This window comes from Peromyscus californicus, unplaced genomic scaffold (genome assembly GCF_007827085.1).
Source record: "Peromyscus californicus insignis strain IS unplaced genomic scaffold, ASM782708v3 Scaffold_4__1_contigs__length_199733344, whole genome shotgun sequence".
NCBI classification, from domain to species: Eukaryota; Metazoa; Chordata; class Mammalia; order Rodentia; family Cricetidae; genus Peromyscus; species Peromyscus californicus.
The window spans coordinates 120,200,820-120,221,374 of NW_026294562.1; the positions used below are offsets into that span (position 1 = coordinate 120,200,820).

The 20,555-nt window shown below is 46.5% G+C and overlaps 2 protein-coding genes across 3 annotated transcripts in view; both read left to right on the forward strand.

The window, feature by feature from the left end:
- The first annotated feature begins 2,873 nt into the window (after nt 1-2,873).
- LOC128124896 (uncharacterized) lies at nt 2,874-12,716 on the forward strand. The gene is made up of 6 exons (XM_052761698.1): nt 2,874-8,516; nt 9,763-9,780; nt 10,501-10,518; nt 10,888-11,089; nt 11,237-11,484; nt 12,612-12,716. Exons 1-6 carry the CDS (start codon nt 8,211-8,213, stop codon nt 12,642-12,644), a joined length of 825 nt encoding a protein of 274 aa, XP_052617658.1. The 5' UTR covers nt 2,874-8,210; the 3' UTR covers nt 12,645-12,716.
- A 173-nt stretch (nt 12,717-12,889) lies between these two features.
- Ap3b2 (adaptor related protein complex 3 subunit beta 2) overlaps nt 12,890-20,555 on the forward strand; it is a 39,783-nt gene continuing 32,117 nt past the window's right edge. Inside the window, exon 1 of one of the 2 annotated variants that reach the window (XM_052761697.1) lies at nt 12,890-13,495. In XM_052761697.1, coding sequence (XP_052617657.1) covers nt 13,383-13,495 — 113 coding nt within the window. In that variant the 5' untranslated portion in view covers nt 12,890-13,382. Of the gene's footprint in view, nt 13,496-18,207; nt 18,465-20,555 lie in introns of those variants that run through there. The other variant, XM_052761696.1, reaches the window with a different exon arrangement.

Genomic DNA, 20,555 nt, shown 5'->3' on the forward strand with positions numbered 1-20,555 from the left:
ACCTTGAACACATACCTAACATGACTCTAAGCTTGACTATTATAGATGACTATTAATTTGTATTTTTTTTCAAGACAAGTTTTCTTTGTGCAACAGACCTGGCTGTCCTGGAACTCACTTAATAGAGCAGGCAGGCCTCAAACTCACAGAGATCCACCTGCCTCTGCTTCCCAAGTGCTGGGATTAAAGGCATGAGCCACCACTACCTGGCTAATTTGTATTTCTTAATTATACATTACATTTTTTTTTCTTTTTTTTCAAGACAGGGTTTCTCTGTGTAGCTTTGCGCCTTTCCTGGAACTCACTTGGTAGACCAGGCTGGCCTCGAACTCACAGAGATCCACCTGCCTCTGCCTCCCGAGTGCTGGGATTAAAGGCGTGCGCCACCACCGCCCGGCTATACATTACATTTTTAAATGAGCTTCATGAACTCAATACCTTAAACAAGAGTAGAAGTATACATACAGTATAGCAAAATTAACTTTAAATTTGTATCAATAAACCAAAATCCATACAATGTAAAATATTTAAGATTAATATTTGTTTTTAGATTAGATTCAATAATCTACCTTTTTATCCTATCATTTCTTTATCCCCTATTTTCTTTTTAGAATGAGATCCCTGAATCTAATCTCCTTTGTTCAGCTTTTTTCCTGACCATTACCAACAACAACTTGTAACCAGCCCCTCTTAAATGATAATAAACATCCATAACCCATATTTTGGAAATATGAATGGACTACTTCCTGTTGTCTATGGGGTGCTGACATCTTTAGGGGACCCTTGAGAAAATTCACAATAATTGTTAGGTGTTGGCTGGAGTATTCTGTAAGACTGGATCATCTTAGTCAGCAGCCTTGAAGCTGTTTTGGATGCTGGGTCACCTGGGCTACTTTTATTGGTATCTGGTCCCCTTGCTCTGCAAATATATAAACTTTTATAGATAATATACATATCTGCATTAATACAAATATAGACTGTGCATTGTACACAAGTCAGCCAAAGATGATTTTTTTGTTATGTGTTTGAGCAGGTAAAATATACATCATGTGTCTTATAGTTCTTCTTTATGTTGTAGTTTACTTCTTTATGTTTGTAGTCAGGATTTCAGGGGGTCTTCTTCAATCAAACCTGATTTTTTTAAAATCCAGAATGAATCCACAGCCTCTCATTTCCTGTGGAAATGAAAGGATAACCTCTGCCAGGCAGTGGTGGCACATGTCTTTAATCCCAGCACTCAGGAGGCAGAGCCAGGCAGACCTCAGTGAGTTTGAGGCCAGCCTGGTCTACAGAGCGAGATCCAAGACAGCCACCAAAACTACACAATGAAACCCTGTCTTGAAAAACAAAAACAAACAAACAAAAAAGCATAACCTCTCCTCCAAAGCAATACATCTTTTGACTTAAGTTTTGAATTAAAAATATTTTTAAAAGATGTAGGTTGGTTTAATCTAGCAGCTTTAACCCAGTGTCTCTTAGCAGTCAAAAAATTCAAAGACAACACAATAAAATATAGGATTCAGACTCTGTGTATTTTTCATTGTTATGTGGCTGTTTTCCTTTTATATTACTTACTCCCTTTTATTTTTTATTTTATTTTATTTTTTTGGTTTTTCAAGACAGGGTTTCTCTGTGTAGCTTTGCACCTTTCCTGGAACTCACTTGGCAGTCCAGGCTGGCCTCGAACTCACAGAGATCCACCTGCCTCTGCCTCCCGAGTGCTGGGATTAAAGGCGTGAGCCACCACCGCCCGGCTACTTACTCCCTTTTAAAGAACTGTATTATTTTAAAACTATAACTTTTTAAACCTGACTGTATATATTCTTTCTCTTCTTTCTCTCAAGCTTATTTTTAAACACATTGTAACCCATTCAGAAGCCTTTTCTGTCTGGATCTGTTTTTACTGCGAATCTGTAATCTTTTTCTGTCTGCATGAGCAAAATTTAACTGCTGTGTAATTTAGATCACAGCATGGTAGTAGCTAGCTCTCCACCTCTGTTCCCTGCTGCTACCAGATAGCCATGCTTAACTCTGGTCTTTTGTGTGTTTAGAATCCTTTTATTAGGCTTTCTTGGGTTTTATGTGAAAATTCTTGCTGAAAGTTTGGACATCACATATATATATGTATGGAGTTTTTCTGTCCTGACCCACCTGTTCCTAAATAACCAGCAGCTGCTTCTTGAATAACTGACTTGGAGCCCTAATATAAATTATAAATGCTCAGCCAATAGCTCAGGCTTGTTGCTAGCTAACTCTTACATTTAAATTAACCCACCAATTTCCATGACACACAGCAAACTTCACTATTATGAGAGGATTAAAGCATTGAGCCATTCACTACCTTTTGAGCAGCCAGTATCAGAGCTGCTTTTGAGTCATAGAGGCAGGATCAAGTATAAGTGGAAATCCCCAACTCCACCTTATCGTGATCACTAAGGGAACAGCACGCACGCTCTGCTGCCTACCCACACCAACTTGCACTGCCAGAAAGACATTAGTCTTGCAAGACACACAGAGACAGTGGGTTGTAATATAATACACATTGTGTTAAAACCCACTGATGACAACTAAAGAAGCCACAGAGATATTAGACATACCCCAAGATACATCATTGAGAGGCCACTTACTAAGAAGACCTTCCTGTGGACTTGGAAAAGACAGTCCTTTCAACAGATGTATCTCTCAACATAAAAACACAATGAATATAAAAGAATAAGTAATGCAGCACCTCATAAAGTTCATAACTCTATAATAACAGATTCCAGAGATACCAAAATGAATGATAAATAATTCAAATATATATTGAAAAGGTTCAATAATGCTTTAATAAATATTAACAGTCAAATTGATTACAGCAAACAATTCAAAATAAGCATGAGATTTAGTAAAGAGAGATTTTGAAAAATAACAACAACAACAGCAAAACCCACCAGGAGTTTTGGAATGAAAAGCTTAGTGAGTCAGATTTTTAAAAATCAGTTGAAGCTGGGCAGTTGTAGTGCACACCTTTAATCCCAGCACTCGGTGTGCAGAAGCAGGTGGATCTCTGCTTTTAGGCCAGCCTGGTCTACAGAGTGAGTTCCAGGACATCCAGGACTACACAGAGAAATGCTGTCTTGAGAAATCAACAATTAAATAAATAATAAATAATATAAAAATAAATGAATTTTTAAAAATCAGCTGAAAAATCCTCAACAACTGACTAGATCAAGTGAAGAAATAATATTGGAGCTTCAAATTGTTCCTTCCAAAATAATATGTTTAGACAGATAAAACAAAACTCCGAGAAAGGATGAATGGGGCATGGGAGATCCCTGGGCAGCTTTAGAGATGACAACAACCTGAGTAGGAAGTGGTCACTCAGCAGGCTCCTGTGCTGAATGCCCAGGCTGCAGCTGACGGCTGAAAGATAACTGGATCAAGGATGCTGATATCATTGGTGGCATGGATGGAGGAGGCAGGTCACTGGGCAGTGAGGTGGGGAAACACATCTTTGAAGATTGCCCCTGGCCTCTCTCTCTTTGTCAGAGCTTCCAGGACACTGTAGGTGAGCAGGTCTGCTCTGCCATGCCCTTCCACCATGATGTACTGCTTCACTGCTGGTCCCTAAACAATGGACCAACCAGTATTGGACCATAGACTGGGGCCTCTGAAACGCAACCCCAAATAAATCTTTCTCTCTTAAATATCTGCTACAGTAATTGGAAACTGACTAACTCAAAGAGCAAATATCTGTCTCATCAGCATATTAGCAGGAAAGGAGCTACAGGTCAAAGATATAGGAAATCTATTTAATGAAATAATAGCAGAAAATTCCACAGTCTCAGGAAAGACATGGAAATACAGATTGTCCTTGTGATTGGGATGCTCTCTCTTCCTCCTCTGGGTGTAGGATTCCTTCAACATTGTTGTGCCTGCGTCTCAAGACAAGACCCCGGAGCAAGACCACCACAGAGCCGATATCCAATGCAAAACACGCAGGAATTTATTGATAACAAGCAAGCCTGGGCTTGGCCTGTATCCAACACTCAACACAGCAGGTGGAGGAGGACGGCCCTGAGCTCTGAGAGTGAGGGGTTTTTAAAGGGAAAAACCACAACAAAACAACAACAACAACAACAAAAAAAAAACAAGCCTTGGTATCATATGATTGGGTGAGGGTATGTAACCTTTGAATTTACTGGTTAAGGGTTACAGTTATCATTTTGGGGGCTGTCTGGACAAGTCCCAGACTTTGTTCTTGAGCTGCCATGGAGGCTGGCCAGCCTTGCAGGTTCACTTTGACCCATGCACATAGCTCTAAGTTGGTGAGGGGTCCCAGACAGTAAACAACTGGCTGAACCTTGAGCAGTCAGAGTAGGTGCAGAAAGGGAACTACTGCAAGGACTATGTCTTTTGTTAAGTCTCAGGAGACTGAAATTGAGGCCTGATCTCTGAGAGAAGACTGAGCAGCCTGCTATGGCATCTGCTTGGTCCTCTCAGCATCTTCGTTACTGCTGGGTGAATGCCATGGATCCCTGAGTTTCTGCTCCTCTTTGAAGGTCTGTGCTTCTCCTTTCCAAAGGGACTCATTGTGTACGATAATCCTGTTTGAAAATCGTTTTCTTTCAGAACGTGAAGGACTTCATTAAATTCCATCGTGGCCTTTATAATTTCTGCTGGGAAATCTGTCTAATGAGCTTACCTTTAAATGTGACACGGCATACTCCTTAAATTTTAGTATTCGTTGTTCTGTGTGTTTAGAAAGAGGATTGACAATAAATATTGTAAGGCCAGCCTGATCTATAACATACTGGGTTCCATGCTGCCCAGCGGTACATAGTGAGAAGCTGTCCCAAAACGACAGCAAAAATATAAACAAAAGCTCCAGTAACAACAGCAACAAGAAATTCTAGAATTAAAAATGAATTAAAACATCTTAAGAATGATTTTAGTAGCAAGTGAGGGTGGTGTAAGAAAAAGTAAATGAAATAAAAAAAATACCAATACCTGGCTCTAAATAAAATGATTCATCACATAGTACTAGGGTGATTATTATTTTTTAATAATTTATTTAACTTTACATGCACTGATGTGAAGGTGTCAGATCCCCTGGAACTGGAGTTCCAGACAGTTGTGAGCCACCATGTGGGTGCTGGGAATTGAACCCCAGGTCCTCTGAAAGAGCAGCCAGTGCTCTCCACCACTGAGCCAGCTCTCCAGCCCCTAGAGTAATAATATTATTAATTGAAGTTTTAGAAGAGAAGAAAGTGGAGCAGAAAATGTGAAGGAATATAAGCAAAAGGTGAACAACAGAATTCACATTGAAACGGCTGGACCAGTGACAAGGTAAACATGAAGATAACGCCCTAAACACTTCACAATCAAACCATAGAGAGCAAAGATAAGGAGAAACCTGAAAGCTGCTGAGAACAACACATGCTGTGAAACTCAGCAGTGCCACCATCATTGACCTCTTACCTAGAAAGATGAAGTTCAGATGCCATGGAGAAAATTCTCTGCAGGGCCACAAGAGTGGTAGAGCTGGTCCTGCCCGTACCAGCTACAGCACATGGGACACGTGAGCTGACCCTGTTGGTGGGGGCTCAGGTGAGCTGGGCCTGTTGGTGGGGGCTCAGGTGAGCTGGGCCTGTTGGTGGGGGCTCAGGTGAGCTGGACCTGTTGGTGGGGGCTCAGGTGAGCTGGGTCTGTAGGCCTGCAAGCAGGAGCACTGCCCCTGCCTTCTCCCTGGTATCCAAGGGGTTGCAAGAAAAAGGGAAATAGCCCCCTCCCCCCACCCCTTGCTGCCTTCAACAGGCAGGAGAGCTGACCTTGGGAACATGAATACTGAAGAGTTGGCCCTGCCCCTCACCACGTGCACCAGTCTAAAGAGTGGTCCCTGCACCTCACCTGGGCAGAACAGTAGAGCCTGCCCTGGTGGTAGGAATGCAGGTGAGGTGGACCCAAGGGTGTGAAAGCAGGGGAACTGACTCTGCTCCTTACTGGCTGCTACTTTAGGTGAGCTAGCCAGGGCAGTGCTGGAAAGCTCTAGCCTGGGTGGTGACAATGAGGGAAAGCTGGCAGGTTGACTAACCCAGCTACCACCCTGGCCCAGAACCAGGACTACAAGGTCACCCACCCCAATACCCACCTCATCTATGAACTGCTGGAGCTTGTGAAGGGGCTGGACCTGCAGATCCAAAGCTACTGGATTTCCATGATACAAGGCAATGATAGGAGATTGAAGAAGAGCCCTAGTGAGGGCCCAGTATTGAGGGTGTAGCAGAAGCCAGAGGCCTTGAACTCACCGATATTCCATTGCAATGAATAGGTACAAGTAAAGATGTGTGGACTAAAGGGTAGACTGTGTGGCTCACTGGGCCACACCACAGCTTCCATGCTGAGACTTTTTTTTTTTTGTCTTTTGTTGTTTTGTTTTTTGGTGTTTTTGTTCGGTTGGTTTGGTTCTACTTTTAAATTTTGTTTTTGGCAGGCAGGTTGCAAGGGCAGAAGGCAGAAAAAAGGGGAGAGGGAGATGAGCAGGATCAGGATGCATGATGTGAAATCCACAAAGAATCGATAAAAAGGTTAAAAAAAAAGAATGTTAAAACGCAATTCTGTGTCCAACAGGATGAATAAAGTCAAAATGTTTTCAAATAAAACATCAGCGGGCTGCTCCAGGAGAAATGCTGAGGAATTTCATCTGTCTGAAGAGAAATAGTATTAACGAAACACTAAGACCTTCAAGAATGTAGCTATAAGAGGCACCTTTATTCTCTCTTAAAATACACAGCAGTTCAAAGCAAAATTTATAAAATTGTCCTGAGGAGTATATAGTGTATATATGACAGACATAACAAAGGACAGCCAGGGATGGTAGTACTAAACCTACAGTACCGATGGTTTCTACACTGGATGCACAGTTGTGAGCTCAATAATTAAGTGGTTTGTATAAAGTGGTTATTAACAGCACCATGCTCTAACCAATTATGTCAACTGGCCAGCCTGAAAACTAGTTGTATTATAATCTCTAAAGAGACTTAATATATAAGGCAAAGAACTGGAGCTAAATGCCAGCAGAAAACTAAAATAGATAGCTATATGACACAGGTTATATAACCCAGGCAAGTCTGGAACTTACGATGTAGCCCAGGCTGCTCTTAAACTTTAAAATCCTCCCACTTCAGCCTCCTGGGTATTGGGATTATAGATGTGTGCTACTGTGCCCATCTTAACATGAATTCCAAAAAATATTCAAATATACTAAAAGGAGACAAGAAAGGGAGAACAAAAGAACACACACACACACACACACACACACACACACACACACACACACACAGAGAGAGAGAGAGAGAGAGAGAGAGAGAGAGAGAGAGGAGGGAAAAACAGGTAAATGATGGAAAACCAAAGTTTAACCATATCAATTACCACATTAATTATCTATGGAGTGAAAAGGAAGACCCAATTTTATTCTATTATGTATGTATTTTAAGTACAGTGACATAGAGCCAGGCACACTGTATGCATCCAAGGTTTACGATATTCACCAGGCTGAGATGAGATCACTTGGGTTTACGATATTCACCAGGCTGAGATGAGATCACTTGAGCCTAGAGTTGAGACCAGCCTGAGCAACAAGTGAGACTCCCATCTCAAAATGAAAAATAAATGTAAAGACACAAACAGATTACAGGTCAACGGGAAAAGGAAAGCAGATGAGTGATTAAAGACACAGAGGCAATTAGCAAGCATAGCATTAGGTAAAGACTTCAACTCAAGCATTAGCAGAGGTACAGGGGGACATTCATAATGATAAATGTCAGTTCATCCAAAGATACGGTAATCATAAAGTGTTTCTACATGTCATAGGAGTTTCCCACTCCACAGAGCAAAGTACATGAGAATGAAAGAGAGACAATTCTGCACCTGTACATAGCAGGAAATCTTACCATCCCTCTTAACTGACAGAAAACAGTATAGAAAATAAAGCTATATAGTCAGAGGTGATGAACAATATGGTCAACCACCTTGACCTAGCGTTTGCTTACAGAACACTACACCCGAAGCTGCAAAAATACACTTGTAAGGATGCAAAGCATGTTCACTAGAACAGACCATAGAGCAAACCTCAACAAATTCATGGGGATTGAAGGCTAGCTCTTGTTCTCTGGCCAAGGCAGGGTGGAGAGGAAGAGTTGAGTACCCTGAGGCCACTGAAGAGTGAGGAAATGGTGCTGAGGAGAAGGCAGTCACAGGATGTCAGATACCAGATGTGGAAAGGAGGGAGGAAGGAAGGAGGCACCATTTGCCTACCTGGACCCCAGCCCTCAGGCTCTGGCTTCTTGCCTGGCCCCAGGGTCATAGCAGAGGTGCTGCTGCCTCATTCAGATTGGCTAGGACACTGGTGCTCAGAATCTGCCCCCAGAACTTCCTGGTTATCCCATTTATCTGCCAGATCCATGGCCAACTTGTCCTCTTTGCTCTGGTCACAGAAGACAAACGTCTCAGAAGGAGTGAAGTGTGGTGACTACAAGGTAAGTGCTTACATTATGGGCTCAGATTCGGGTGGGATCCCAGTGACCAGAGGGTCTGGAAAGGGAAGGATGGTCAGAAGAGGCAGGCTTCCACTCTGACTTTGTTCTAGCTGTAGGTACCTGGCTGGGAGCAGTGACCCCAAAGCCAGTCACAGGGACGCCCTGCCACTGCTCTGTTTCTGATAGCCAGAGAGGGAAGGGCCCAGCCTCCAGGCCAGGATCCCCCAACATGGTGGGCAGTGTTGTCAGGTACTGGGCCGTGGAATTGGGAAACTTGTCTCCCAGGCTCTGATGGTTCCAGGGTGTTGCTCTTTCTCCTTTTAATATAACTAAATGAATGAATGCTAAATGCAAGGGTAGCTGTTTCTCTAGTCAGGAAGAAAACAGGGGTCAATACTTCCCGGTGGTGGGCCTGGAGGTGGGGTTCCATATACCATTCAAGAGGTCCCAGCATTCCAGAGGCAGTCCCATACCCTGGTTAAGTCAGATCACCTCAGTTGGAACACTGGTTCTACCACGTTTTAGATGTAACCTTAACAACCTCCCCAAGCCCCATTTTTCCAAATGACAATGACAGCGAGCTCTACATGCCATTATTGTTAGGGCTAACTGGGGCCTTCACATACCTTTTGGCAATGAGGAGTATTTTCCATTATGGGTGGAACACCAGCCACGGACCTGGACCCTGTTTGAAGAAGCAAAGGCCCAGCTGATGGCAGCCAGAGTGCCTCTCGGCCCCCACCACCCAGTGGGAAATTTGAGGGAGAGTCTGGGCTTTCCAGTTGAGTGATTCCTTTTGATCTGTGAGGCAGGGGTCACAGGGAGGCCACCAGCCTTTGGGACACATTGTTCTTGTCCTCTGAACTGAGAAAGCGGTATTCTCCCCAGCCCTCACTTGGTGGCCAAATGTGCATGCTCAGGCAAATGTGCCAGTTCAGGAGCCAATTAGACCTTAGATAAACAAACCCTGCCCTCTGGCCTTGTAGGGATCACAAAGAGCTCTCAGTGCTTCCCAATGGTCAGGTGATGCCCAGTTTGCCAACCTTACTGTCCCTACTTTACAGATGAGGAAGTTGAGGTAGAGAGAGAAGGGATTTTTTGATGTCCCATATGGAGAGGTGACATAGGTCTCTCAACCTGTCATCAGTATCTAATGCAGAATCAGGCACAGCACACAGATATTGAGCGGCTGGAACATGGAGCACATGGGAAGTAGCCCGTGGTAATGACTGTTTTCTCTCCCTAGATGAGTTTCGCATCACAGGTAAATGGAGCAGAAGTCCTTGGCTCATCTCGTCCCCTCCCAGGCAGGGTGGCAGCTGTCTCAACGGGGCCAGGACAGTCCACTGTCTTCTGTAGCTGTGACTTCTGCTTGACCCAGTGGGCGTGGGGTGAAAGGGAAGCCAGGAGTAAGGTGCTCTCCCTGTTGGGTGGGTGTTAGAGGGTATGACCCCTGAACAAAGGGCACAAGGACACAAAGATGCCCCAAGTCCTGGGCTGAGGGGTCACTTGCTGCTCCCAGGTCCTTTTGCAGTGCCTCAATAGTCCTACACTCTCTCTCTCTCTCTCTCTCTCTCTCTCTCTCTCTCTCTCTCTCTCTCTCTCTCTCTCTCTCTCTCTCCTCCCTGAAACCAAAGCTCAGGTATAACCAGGGCAGTGAAAGCATCCTTCCAAGTTTTCAGAGCCCTCTGTTTGCAGTAAAGATGAGAAACTAAGCTAGATCTCTCAGTTCCTTCCATAAAAAAACAAAAACACGCCATGGTATTTATTTATGGGATGCAGGATGGTCTTGTGGACACAGATTAGCTGTGTGTCCTGTAGCAAGATTTGACGTTCCTCAATTTCCTCCTGAAAATAAAGATACTATACCTATCTTGAGAATTGTAGCAGGGAGTGAAAGAATGCACATTTGCTGTTGAGGTTATTGGATTTGGGAGCTATCTACTATGGTCCAGATTTCACGGACATCTTCCTGTTTCTTCAGGCCTACATCTCAACCCAGGTACCTGCTGACACCAGAACCCAGTGTTGCTTGTAGGAATGACAAAATGGAAGATGCGGAAGGAGATCCAGGAGCTGGGAGAGGAAGGAGAAAGGCGTGGCAGGATTTGAGAATAAGTGGATAACTGTGGGTGGTGAGGGAGTCCCAATTGCTGGATAATATGGGGTCCTTAAGGGTGGCTCAGGGCAGGGTCCATCTGTGGTTTTCAGTGCTCTGGAGTTCCTTAAGGACAGGGAGGCAGGTGTAAAGCAGTGAAGACCTTCTGCCTAGGGCCCTACCCCAAGCCAGGTCTACCATGTGTGATAAGCGGAATGACCCAGCTACACCTGTGCATGTCCTACCCTGAAGTCTCCACGTTTCTCCTCTTAGACCCTAGTAAGGGCATCTAGCACCATTAAGTTCTTCTTCTCTGAGGCGTTCATGGGTCAGCACTTCCAGGAGGTGGACTTAGACAAAGGCGAGCCTCAGCCTGGAGACCTCTTCCTGTTCAAGTTGCGGTCTCCTAGGGCACAGTGGTGCGGGGCCCACGTGGGTGTTTACTGTGGCCACGGAGAGATCATACACTTTGAGGGTGAGTGAAAACATATTGGACCAGCCACGAGAGGGCTGCACTGGGATGGAGTGTGGGTCTCTGAAAGGGGGAGGGGCAGCCCGGGTGTGGGACTTGGGTTTGAGGAAATGCTAGTTCTGATTTGCACTGGGTCTGCTACCTCTGCAGGCAGGACCTCTGGCAGTGGTGGATTACAAACCCTTCTGGGTTACTGCGAAGGTGTGGTGTGCAAACAGGGTCACCGCGCGCTGCAGCGCTCCCGAGAGCTCTGGCGTGTGCTTCGCAGACGCGGTGGCATTGACCCTAAGGTGCTGGAGCGCCGTGTGCAAGAAGCTATGAACAGCGATCCTCCTCTCTATAATCCTACTAGCAGCAACTGCGTGCACTTTGCACTGAAGCTGTTGGGTGTTGACTCAGTAAGCACCTCTCCTCTACCATACATATCCCCAGCCCAGCCCCTGAGTTTGCTAAGATATGCACCTAGTCAACCTGCTCCAGCAAAATTCAGACGTTCCCCTCCCCTACTACACTCAGACCAGGTTCCTCTAAGGTCTTTACTCTGGCAGTTCTAAAGTCCCCAGAAACTAATTGGTGTGCCTATTTGTTGAAGTCACACACTATGAAACCCTTTGAGCCCTTGCCAGGCAGGCCTCAAGCCCCAGTTCTTACATCCTGGCCAGACATATTCACTGAATACACCAATCTCCTACCCACATGCTGGGCCAAACCCATCATTCTTTTCCCTTCAATAGAACTTTCTGAAAGACACACCAAGACCAAGTTTTCAGCACACAGGAGAATTCTTAGCCCCAGAGGGACAAAGGACCACCTTTCGATAAAGTAGTGACAGATGTGGCCCACAGGCAAAAGGCAGTTTCTAAAGGGAAAAGAATAGCCCTGGTGTTAAGATGAGGTGGATTATTTTGGTTGGGCATCTTCATTAGCATAGACAAAAGGGGCTTTGATTACTAGACTTCAATACTTTGATAGCTGGATGTTGGTGGTCAGCCTCAGGAGGAGGAAGTGGCCAAATAAGGGAATTAACCTTGGTGGCTAGCTTTAGGAAGGTAATCTAACAGTATAGTAAGACAGGGAATGGGGGAAAAGACCTACCACAGCCTCATTTGCCAAGATCCTGCCTACTAGAGTCCTTCACTTTCTATCGACCCAAAGTCCACCTTTCTGAGTTCCACCCATTTCCAACCAGCCCACCAGTTCTGATTCCAGACACTTGGGGATCCTAGGTTCTACCCATGAAGACAGCCCTTGGGAACTCTTCCATTCTCCAAGTCTTGCCAGGAGTTTCCAACCATTCAACCCCATGCCCCAAACTCTAGCCCAAAGAGATATAACCCACACATCTGCATAGTTTAGGGCTTTCTCTCCACCCAGACTTACTACCTTCCTTTAGTAGGTACCTTCCCTCTGTCAACCCTCCCTCCCTTGGGTGTTGGGAGCTAAGGTCCAAGAATCACCAAGTCCCTGAGACCTGGTGATTACACCAGACCCTAACTCAGTCTGTTACCTCTCCCTTCCCTCCTAGATGTCAATGGAAATGGACTTAACCAGGGATTAATGTGACCTTGGGCCCTCCTGAGTGGGCCAGAAGAGGCTTCAGAAAGCATCATTAAAGTCTTTTCTAAAACTTGCTTGGGATGTTAGATGTGCTCTCTACTTCCCCTGGAACCGCTCTGCTCCCAGAGTGCACTAGGGCTTGCTTCCTGGGTCTGGCTGCCCTGACATTCCACTTCTTCCAGGAAACAGCTATGCTTCCCACTTGGTAGGCAGGTTGCCCCCAGAGGGATTTAGACTGTGTGGAAAAGGAGGTTGGAAAGGTACTATCCCTAAATCTCTCAGTTCGGTGTTCTACTGGTGCCTGCGGGTATGGCCTTCTTTCAGCTTATCCCCCTTCCTTCACTGCGTGGGTGGGCGGACCCCTGGAGGTCAGGTGATCTGGGTGGTGACAGGAGGTCTGCATCCCTCCAAAGGCTGTACCCTCATCAGCCCAGCAGCTTGGTTCACTGTTCCCAGTGTAGATGCTTGCAGTGGTTTTAAGTGCGGAGGCACCGGTGTCAGGGGGGTTCTGAGGGATTGGGCGGGGCGGGTACCGTTCCTTCTGCCCCGGTCTGCTCACCGCAACCCCTGCACCCCGCGGGTGGTGCCGGTGCCTTTAAGAATCTCAGCGCGCGGCCCTGATTGCTGAATCGGCGCGCAGCCTCTGCGGCGCAGCTTGCATCTCTGCAGAGCTAGGCGTGCGCCCCCTGCCTGGGCCCTAGCCCAGCCGAGCCGCTCAGTCACCCGGCATCGCAGACCCATGTCGGCCGCCCCGGCCTACAGCGAAGACAAGGGCGGCTCGGCCGGCCCCGGAGAGCCGGAATATGGCCACGACCCGGCGAGCGGCGGGATCTTCTCCTCCGACTATAAGCGGTGAGCTTGCGAAGCGCAGCCGGGACGCGGCTGACACTGGGGCACCATGGACAGCGCCCCGGAGGCCGCGGGCTTGCGGGACTCGCTCTGCGGGGTTCCTGCAGCCCTGCCACCTCGCCCTAGGCAACTGAGGGGACCCGAGGCTAGTGGGGGAGGGGCCAGCCAGGGAGGATTCTCCAGGAACAGCTGCCGGCCCGTGTTGTATCTCTTTGGCACCTTCTATTGGCTGGGTAGGTTGGCTCAAAGAGAAACCAAAACATAACCCCTAAACCCAACACCGTGGGGGGGCGGGGGACGTCTGAGTTCGTGAACTGGAGTGAGTCTGGACCACTCCAGGAAGCTGGCCCAGGATGTAGACTGTGAAACGGGCTCCTCCTACAAATTCATTTCTGCATCTCCCACCTCATTCTCACTTGGCTCACCCACCCCTACCCCCCCATTGAGCTATGATTCAGTCCTACTTGGCTGAACTATGGTTCAGCCCCTTACCTTTGACTCATTCATTTCTGTGTTCATAAATTCAATGGCAATCATTTATTAAAGGCCTACGCATAGACCTGCTAGCCATGTAATACAGCAGTGGACAGGAGACCACAGATTACTCTAACAAGGAGCAAGAATGCAGCATGACTATTCAGCTTTTAGGGTCAGGAGGGGAGTGGGAGGTGTGTTCCGTTTTAGGGAGGAAAGTACTCACATTTTAGAAATAGGTCTGGGTTGGAGTGATGGCTCAGTGGTTAAAAGCCCTGTCTGTTCTTCCAGGCGACCTCATTCAATTCCCAGCACCCCCATGACAGCTAACAACCCTCTGTAACTCTAAGATCTGACACCCTCACGCAGACATACATGCAAATAAAATAAAATTTTTTAAAAAACAGAAGAAGAAGAAAAGAAAAAGAAATGGGTCTGGGGTCTCAAGGAAAAGCCCACACAATCCAAAGCACTAGGGGCAGGCAAATTTACTTCTGCAGAAGAGACATTCAAGCAGGCAGGCCCACCTAGTGGGAATCTCTCAGTACTTCTATTACTGATGGAAAGGTGATCCTGCTCCTCACTCTGGATGGTCAGTTTTAGGCCTCACATACTTAGTTGGCTGCTCACAACAACAAACCCTTAAAAGCAGTGCAACTGACAAGCAAATTGTAATTTTTTTGAGAATAGGGTGCAGCTTTTTTTGTGTGTTGGGGGGTTTTGTGGTTGTTGTTTTGATTTTTTGTTTGTTTGTTTGTGTTTAAGACAGGCTTTCTGTGAAACCCTGGCTGTCCTGGAACTCACTCTGTAGAACACTCTGGCCTCAAACTCAGATCCCTCTGCCTCTGAAGTGCTGGGATTAAAGCTGTGTGTCACCACCACCCAGCTCAGGATGCAGCTTTGAGCCCATACTTTGGTCTTAGACAAAGGTTAGTCTATGGGCCTATGCAGAATTCCCAGCTCCCCGGGCTGGCAGGCCTATGCTGAGAAGAGGAAAACCGAGACAAAGCAGAGGAAGCCTGTGTGCTCTCTTTCTATGTAACATTTTAGTAAAAACTCCCATTGATAGGGAAGATGGTGAGCTGGGTGTGATAGTGCTCACCTTAACCCCAGTGCTCACGAGGTAGAGGCAAGCAGACCTCTTTGAGTTCAAGACCAGCCTGGTCTACATAGCAAGTTCTAGGACAGCCTGGGCTACAAACAAACAAGCATATTTTATTTGCATTTTCTACATCCCAGAGGACTAAAGAAAACAAAAAATATGTAGATTCTTCTGATGTCAGCGCAATGTGGCTAGAATCACTGCAAGTCACTAGAATGAATGAGGTTCTAAGCAGGGGCTGCCACCAGATTTGTGTATTGGAAGGATCTCAGGCCGGACTGAAGAAAGTGAAAGTGAACTGGTTCAGGGGCTGGGGAGATGGCTCAGTGGTTAAAAGCACCTGTTGCTCTTTCAGAGGACCCAGGTTCGATTCCAGCGCCCACATGTTGGCTCATGTGACTATCTACAACTCCAGCTCCAAGGGGATCTGATGCCCACTTCTGACCTCCTTGGACAAGAAGCAAAAATGCACATGATGCACATGCATACAGGAGGGAAAACACACACAAGCATGAAATAAGAAAAATAAATAAATCTTTTTTTTTTTTTTGGTTTTTTTGAGACAGGGTTTCTCTGTGTAGCTTTGTGCCTTTCCTGGGACCTACTTGGTAGTCCAGGCTGTCCTCGAACTCACAGAGATCCGCCTGGCTCTGCCTCCCGAGTGCTGGGATTAAAGGCGTGTGCCACCACCGCCCGGCAAAATAAATAAATCTTAAAAAAAAAAGAAAGTGATCTGGGTTGAACAAGTAATAAGGGAAGGAGATGGTAGCTGGAGTTGAATGGCTGGGCATGAGGCTGGCCTAGAGAAAATCTGTTTAAACTAAGGGTCCCAACTGGGTCTGCTAACAGAATGAGCATTCACAAAAAGTTTGCCAACAGTAAAGGATTCCGAATTTTACAATTAATTCAAAATCAAACGCACAATGGGACTTGGAAGTTTCTGACCTGTGCTGCCTACTGTGACTTTACTGCAACTGTGATTCTAAACATATAACATACACACTCTACAACTGTGATTAGATCACACCAGACATTGACACTGCCTGAGACACCTTGGTACACACTGGAGACTCTCCCTGGAGACTGATATGCCATGACTCACAGCACTTTCAACTGTACATACACAATCTTCTGCTCTTACAAAAGCATAATGGTTTAATTACAGAAACAGGGACTTTTCACATTGTCTTATCATCATTCTTCAGCATGTATCAAATTAGTGTATCTTCCGATTGTTGTGTTACACAAACAAGCACATCCATCTCATTAGTATGCAAATTTACTTTAGTCCTGAATGGTAAAATTATCTGTGCTAAATAACTGATTTTGTTATCTTGTTATTATTTTTATATGCATGTGTGAGTGTGTGTATGTATGTGTGTGGTATATGTGCACATGTATGTGTGGGTGAGCATGCCACCAAACTACAGGAAGATATCCTCCTTTGTTAATGTCTGCCTTATTCCTTTGGTGCAGGGTCTCTCACTGAACCTGGAGCTCACAGGTTTCATCTAGACTGGCAGCCAGCCCTTCCCCAGAGCTTCTTCGCTCTCAGTGCTGGGTTAGAGGTGTGAACAGGACCATGTCTGGCTTTTACATGGGTGCTGGGATCTGAACTCTAGTCTTTTGTGCAAGTACTCTTAATTGTTGAGTCATCTCTCCAGCCCCAAAGAATTGTTTTAAAATAAATTTCTTTTGGGTTCATTGCCATTAATGCTTGATTTGTCTGTCTGTCTTACATATCTGCACACAGGGTCATGTAAGAATTTCTTAGGTGCAAAGAAGGGCTCAGTAGAAAGTGTTTAAGATGTCCTGACCTAGACTAGGGGAGACAGGAGACATAAGGGCTTACTTTTGTATTGCTTTGATCCAATATCTGATAAAAGCAATTTAAGCAAGGGTTTATTTTAACTCATAGATTGAGAATATATGTTGGGGAAATGGGATATCAAGAGTCTGAGGCTAGACACAGTCAGCCATGAAGCCAAGAAGATAAATGCTGGTGCTTCATCTCTCTCTCTCTCTCTCTCTCTCTCTCTCTCTCTCTCTCTCTCTCTCTCTCTGTCATGTGTGTGTGTGTGTGTGTGTGTGTGTGTGTGTGTGTATGTGTGTGTGTGTAATTTTTTAAATTTATTATTTTTATTTTATATGTATTGGTGTTTTTCATGCATGTCTGTGAACCACACATGTGCCTGGTGCCTGTGGAGGCCAGAAGAGGTTGTCTGATTTCCTGGAGCTGGAATTACAGACAGTTGTGAGTTGCCATGTGGGTGCTGAAAATCGAACCTGGGTCCTGTGGAAGAATAGCCAGAACTCTTAACCACTGAGCCATCTTTACAGCCCAATTTTCTCCTTTTTTTTTCAGTCAGGGCGCCCAGAGCACGGGTGTTGTCACTTACACTTAGGATGGGTTTTCCCACCTCTCTTAGACCAATCTAAATATTCCCTCACAGACAAGGCTATTGGTGGTGATGGTGGTGGTGGTGGTGGTGATAGTTTTTTTTTTTTTTTTTTTGGTTTTTTTTTTTTGGTTTTTCAAGACAGGGTTTCTCTGTGTAGCTTTGCACCTTTCCTGGAACTCACTTGGTAGCCCAGGCTGGCCTCGAACTCACAGAGATCCGCCTGCCTCTGCCTCCCGAGTGCTGGGATTAAAGGCGCACGCCACCACCGCCCGGTGATAGTGTTTATTATTATTATTATTATTATTATTATTATTATTATTATTATTATTATTCTGTATCCTACAAACTGACAGACAAGATTAACTACACAAACTGGCTTTGGGAGGACTGATGAGGATCAAAAGCCTGGGCCAGAATGAGCAGGGATGTATGAGATTTCTGGGGAGGAGGGAAACACAGTTCAGAGAAAATTTAGGGTTCAGTTGTGGCTGTAAGATTTGGAGTGGAAAAAAAAATTCTTCCCCTGACCCTCTCACCTGCCCAGAGACTGGGATGGGCTCAGTCCCTGTCCCCAGCCATCTGTCCCTCCTGTGGCTTTGCTTCTGAGCATTGAAAAGGAAACCGGAGCCTCCCATCTGGCCAGTGTCTAGTTACTGAGTTTCAGGGCGGGCCTTCTGGTGGCAGGGGGCAGTGACAAACAGTCCTGCTCACTGGCCAGCTCAGTACTCTCTTGGAGCTGGACTTGGTGCCAGATGCAGCGATTCCTGCAGCTCCCCGGGACTGTAGTGAGGCCAGGGGCCAGCGGGGCTGATCAGGAGGAAGCTTCCAGTCCTGTGCTAGGTCCTGAAGGTGGGCCCCCACCCTGGTACCAGGCCCTGAAGCCTGAGGAGCTCCGGTGGCTGCAGGCTCCTGAGGAAGACACAAATCCAGAAACATCCTTAGAAGGACCTTGCCCTGAGGCTGGCCAAGGCCAGACCCTGAGCCAGCCATTAAGGTACAGAATGCCCCGCCTCTGCCCCAGAGAGCTGAGAAGGCCAGGGAGTGAGTGGCTGTTCTTTTCAACCCAGCTCCCTCTTTCAGCTCCTTAGGTAGGGGAGCACATATTCAGGGTCCAGGCTTGTGGGGCTTCAGGTAGAGGTCACAGGACCTGAGGGTTGAGAGTATGACTAAGGGAGATGAGGAACTGAACTAGTTGAAAATTCTAAGTAGAGGGAGATAGTAAAACATTCAGGGTTTGGGGTCCCACCTTGACTGTTCTCCCTGGCTGGAGTGGGCTCAGGATAAGGTGCGGGGACAGAAACAAACACTGTCCAAGTGTGAGCAGTCTCTCTGGGTCTGTAGATTGTAACTTGGGGAGCGAGCCTGGTGGCCACTGAGGGGTGGGTGGATGTGTCTGATCCTGGTGTCAAGCTTCACAGGGCTCTAGCCACCATCAGGAGAGTCTGCTAATCCAGAGTAGGTCAGGGCCAGGTCAGAGTGAGTGCAAGGTAAAGGGATCTGAGGGGAGGTGAATATTTCATGACCTCAGGGCATTGTTGTGGACCTCTCCCTTCCTTTGCCTCTAGGGAACTTGAAGCCATTGGGAGCTCTGGGAACAAAAGAGGGATGAGGTCCGTCTCCCCAGGAGGGAAAGGGCAAAGTCTACCTCACTCCAGAGGCATAGTGTGGCTTGTGGGCATTTGAAGATCAGTTCTGCCTGCTCTGTTTTATACCCAGTGTCCCTCACTTCCGTCAAGAGCCTAGAGTGCATTATCAGTTTTGTGGGGGGATGCCCTGGGGTGTGTGCTTTTGACAGGGTCCTGAGACATTTGGGGCTTGGCAGGGACACCCAGGTGTGAAGCAGTCAGCTTCTAGGGAAGACAGAGTTAAAGGAGACTGAGCCGCTCTGTCCACTGCAGGCCATTGCCTTACCTCACACCCCACCAGGTTAGGCCCCAGGAGGTCAGAGGATCCTCTCATGGGTCTTCAAGTCCCCTGGCCATTTTGGTGAATGAGCCTGCAGTGAACAAATTTGTCAAGATTGTGTATGTATTAGATATGGCTGTGGTGTGTGACTGTAAGGGGCCTGTGTGGGGGAGTGTGGAGTGGTCTCTTGTGGCATATAGTCATAGTTGTGCAGGTGAAATGTGTCTGGGGGTTTCTGCATTGAGAGTGTGTGTGTCTGTGGAAGGATGCTGTATGGTTTTGTGTGTGTTTCTCCGGGGTTTGTGGGTATGTGTCTGCAGTTTCATGTATGTGGTTATTTGTGTCTGTGAGGGATGTGTGTGGGGTATAGCTCTCTGTCTCTGGGGTATAGGTATATCCACAGGGGTGGATGTGTGTGTGGTACTTGTATGTGAGTTAAACATGGAGTGTATGTTTGAGTGGTACAGCAGCGCACACTTACGCATCAGGAAAGCTGGTAAGCTGGTAAAGCCCCATCTCTGTCCGCTTCCAAGACTCTCTGTACTGCCGATGCCCAGCCAAATAGTCTGTGCTTCTGTCCACACTTAGCTCAATGCCCCTGAGGAACTGAAAACCAGGTCTGTGTCTGGGAGCGCTGTCTGACCTTTCCTGGGGTGACATGTATAGATATAGGTTCACCCCAGATGTGGCACCAAAGACAGTCCAAAGAGACAGTTCTACCTAAGTCCAGCTCAGTGAGCTGGAGAATTCCAGGAGTGTGGGTGAGCAGTTACCCACGGGAGCATGGGTGACTCAGAGGCAGCCTTATCACTGCAAAGTCTGCTCCAGCATGGGTGAGAGTTGACAAAAGCCGGATCCCTGGAGCCCCCTGCACACTTCTGGCTAGTCCTGTGGAAGAGTCTCCTCTCTACAAGATGGTAACCATTGGGTAACTTTGCAGGGGACCTGATGAGTCTTATTTTCTGATCTTCTAAGGTTCAGATACTTTCTGAGTCTTAAGAAGTCTGCCATCAGGAAGGACTGTTTCTTAAGAAATAACTACTATAACAGTAATGAGAGACACAAAGTGGTTGTCTTATGGTCTTTGCTTTGAGAGTGCCAGAAATGTTCTGGTCTTGGGGCCATCCACCCAGGCCAAGGCCTTTTGAATTAACATGAGCAGGGCTGGATGCTTTCATCT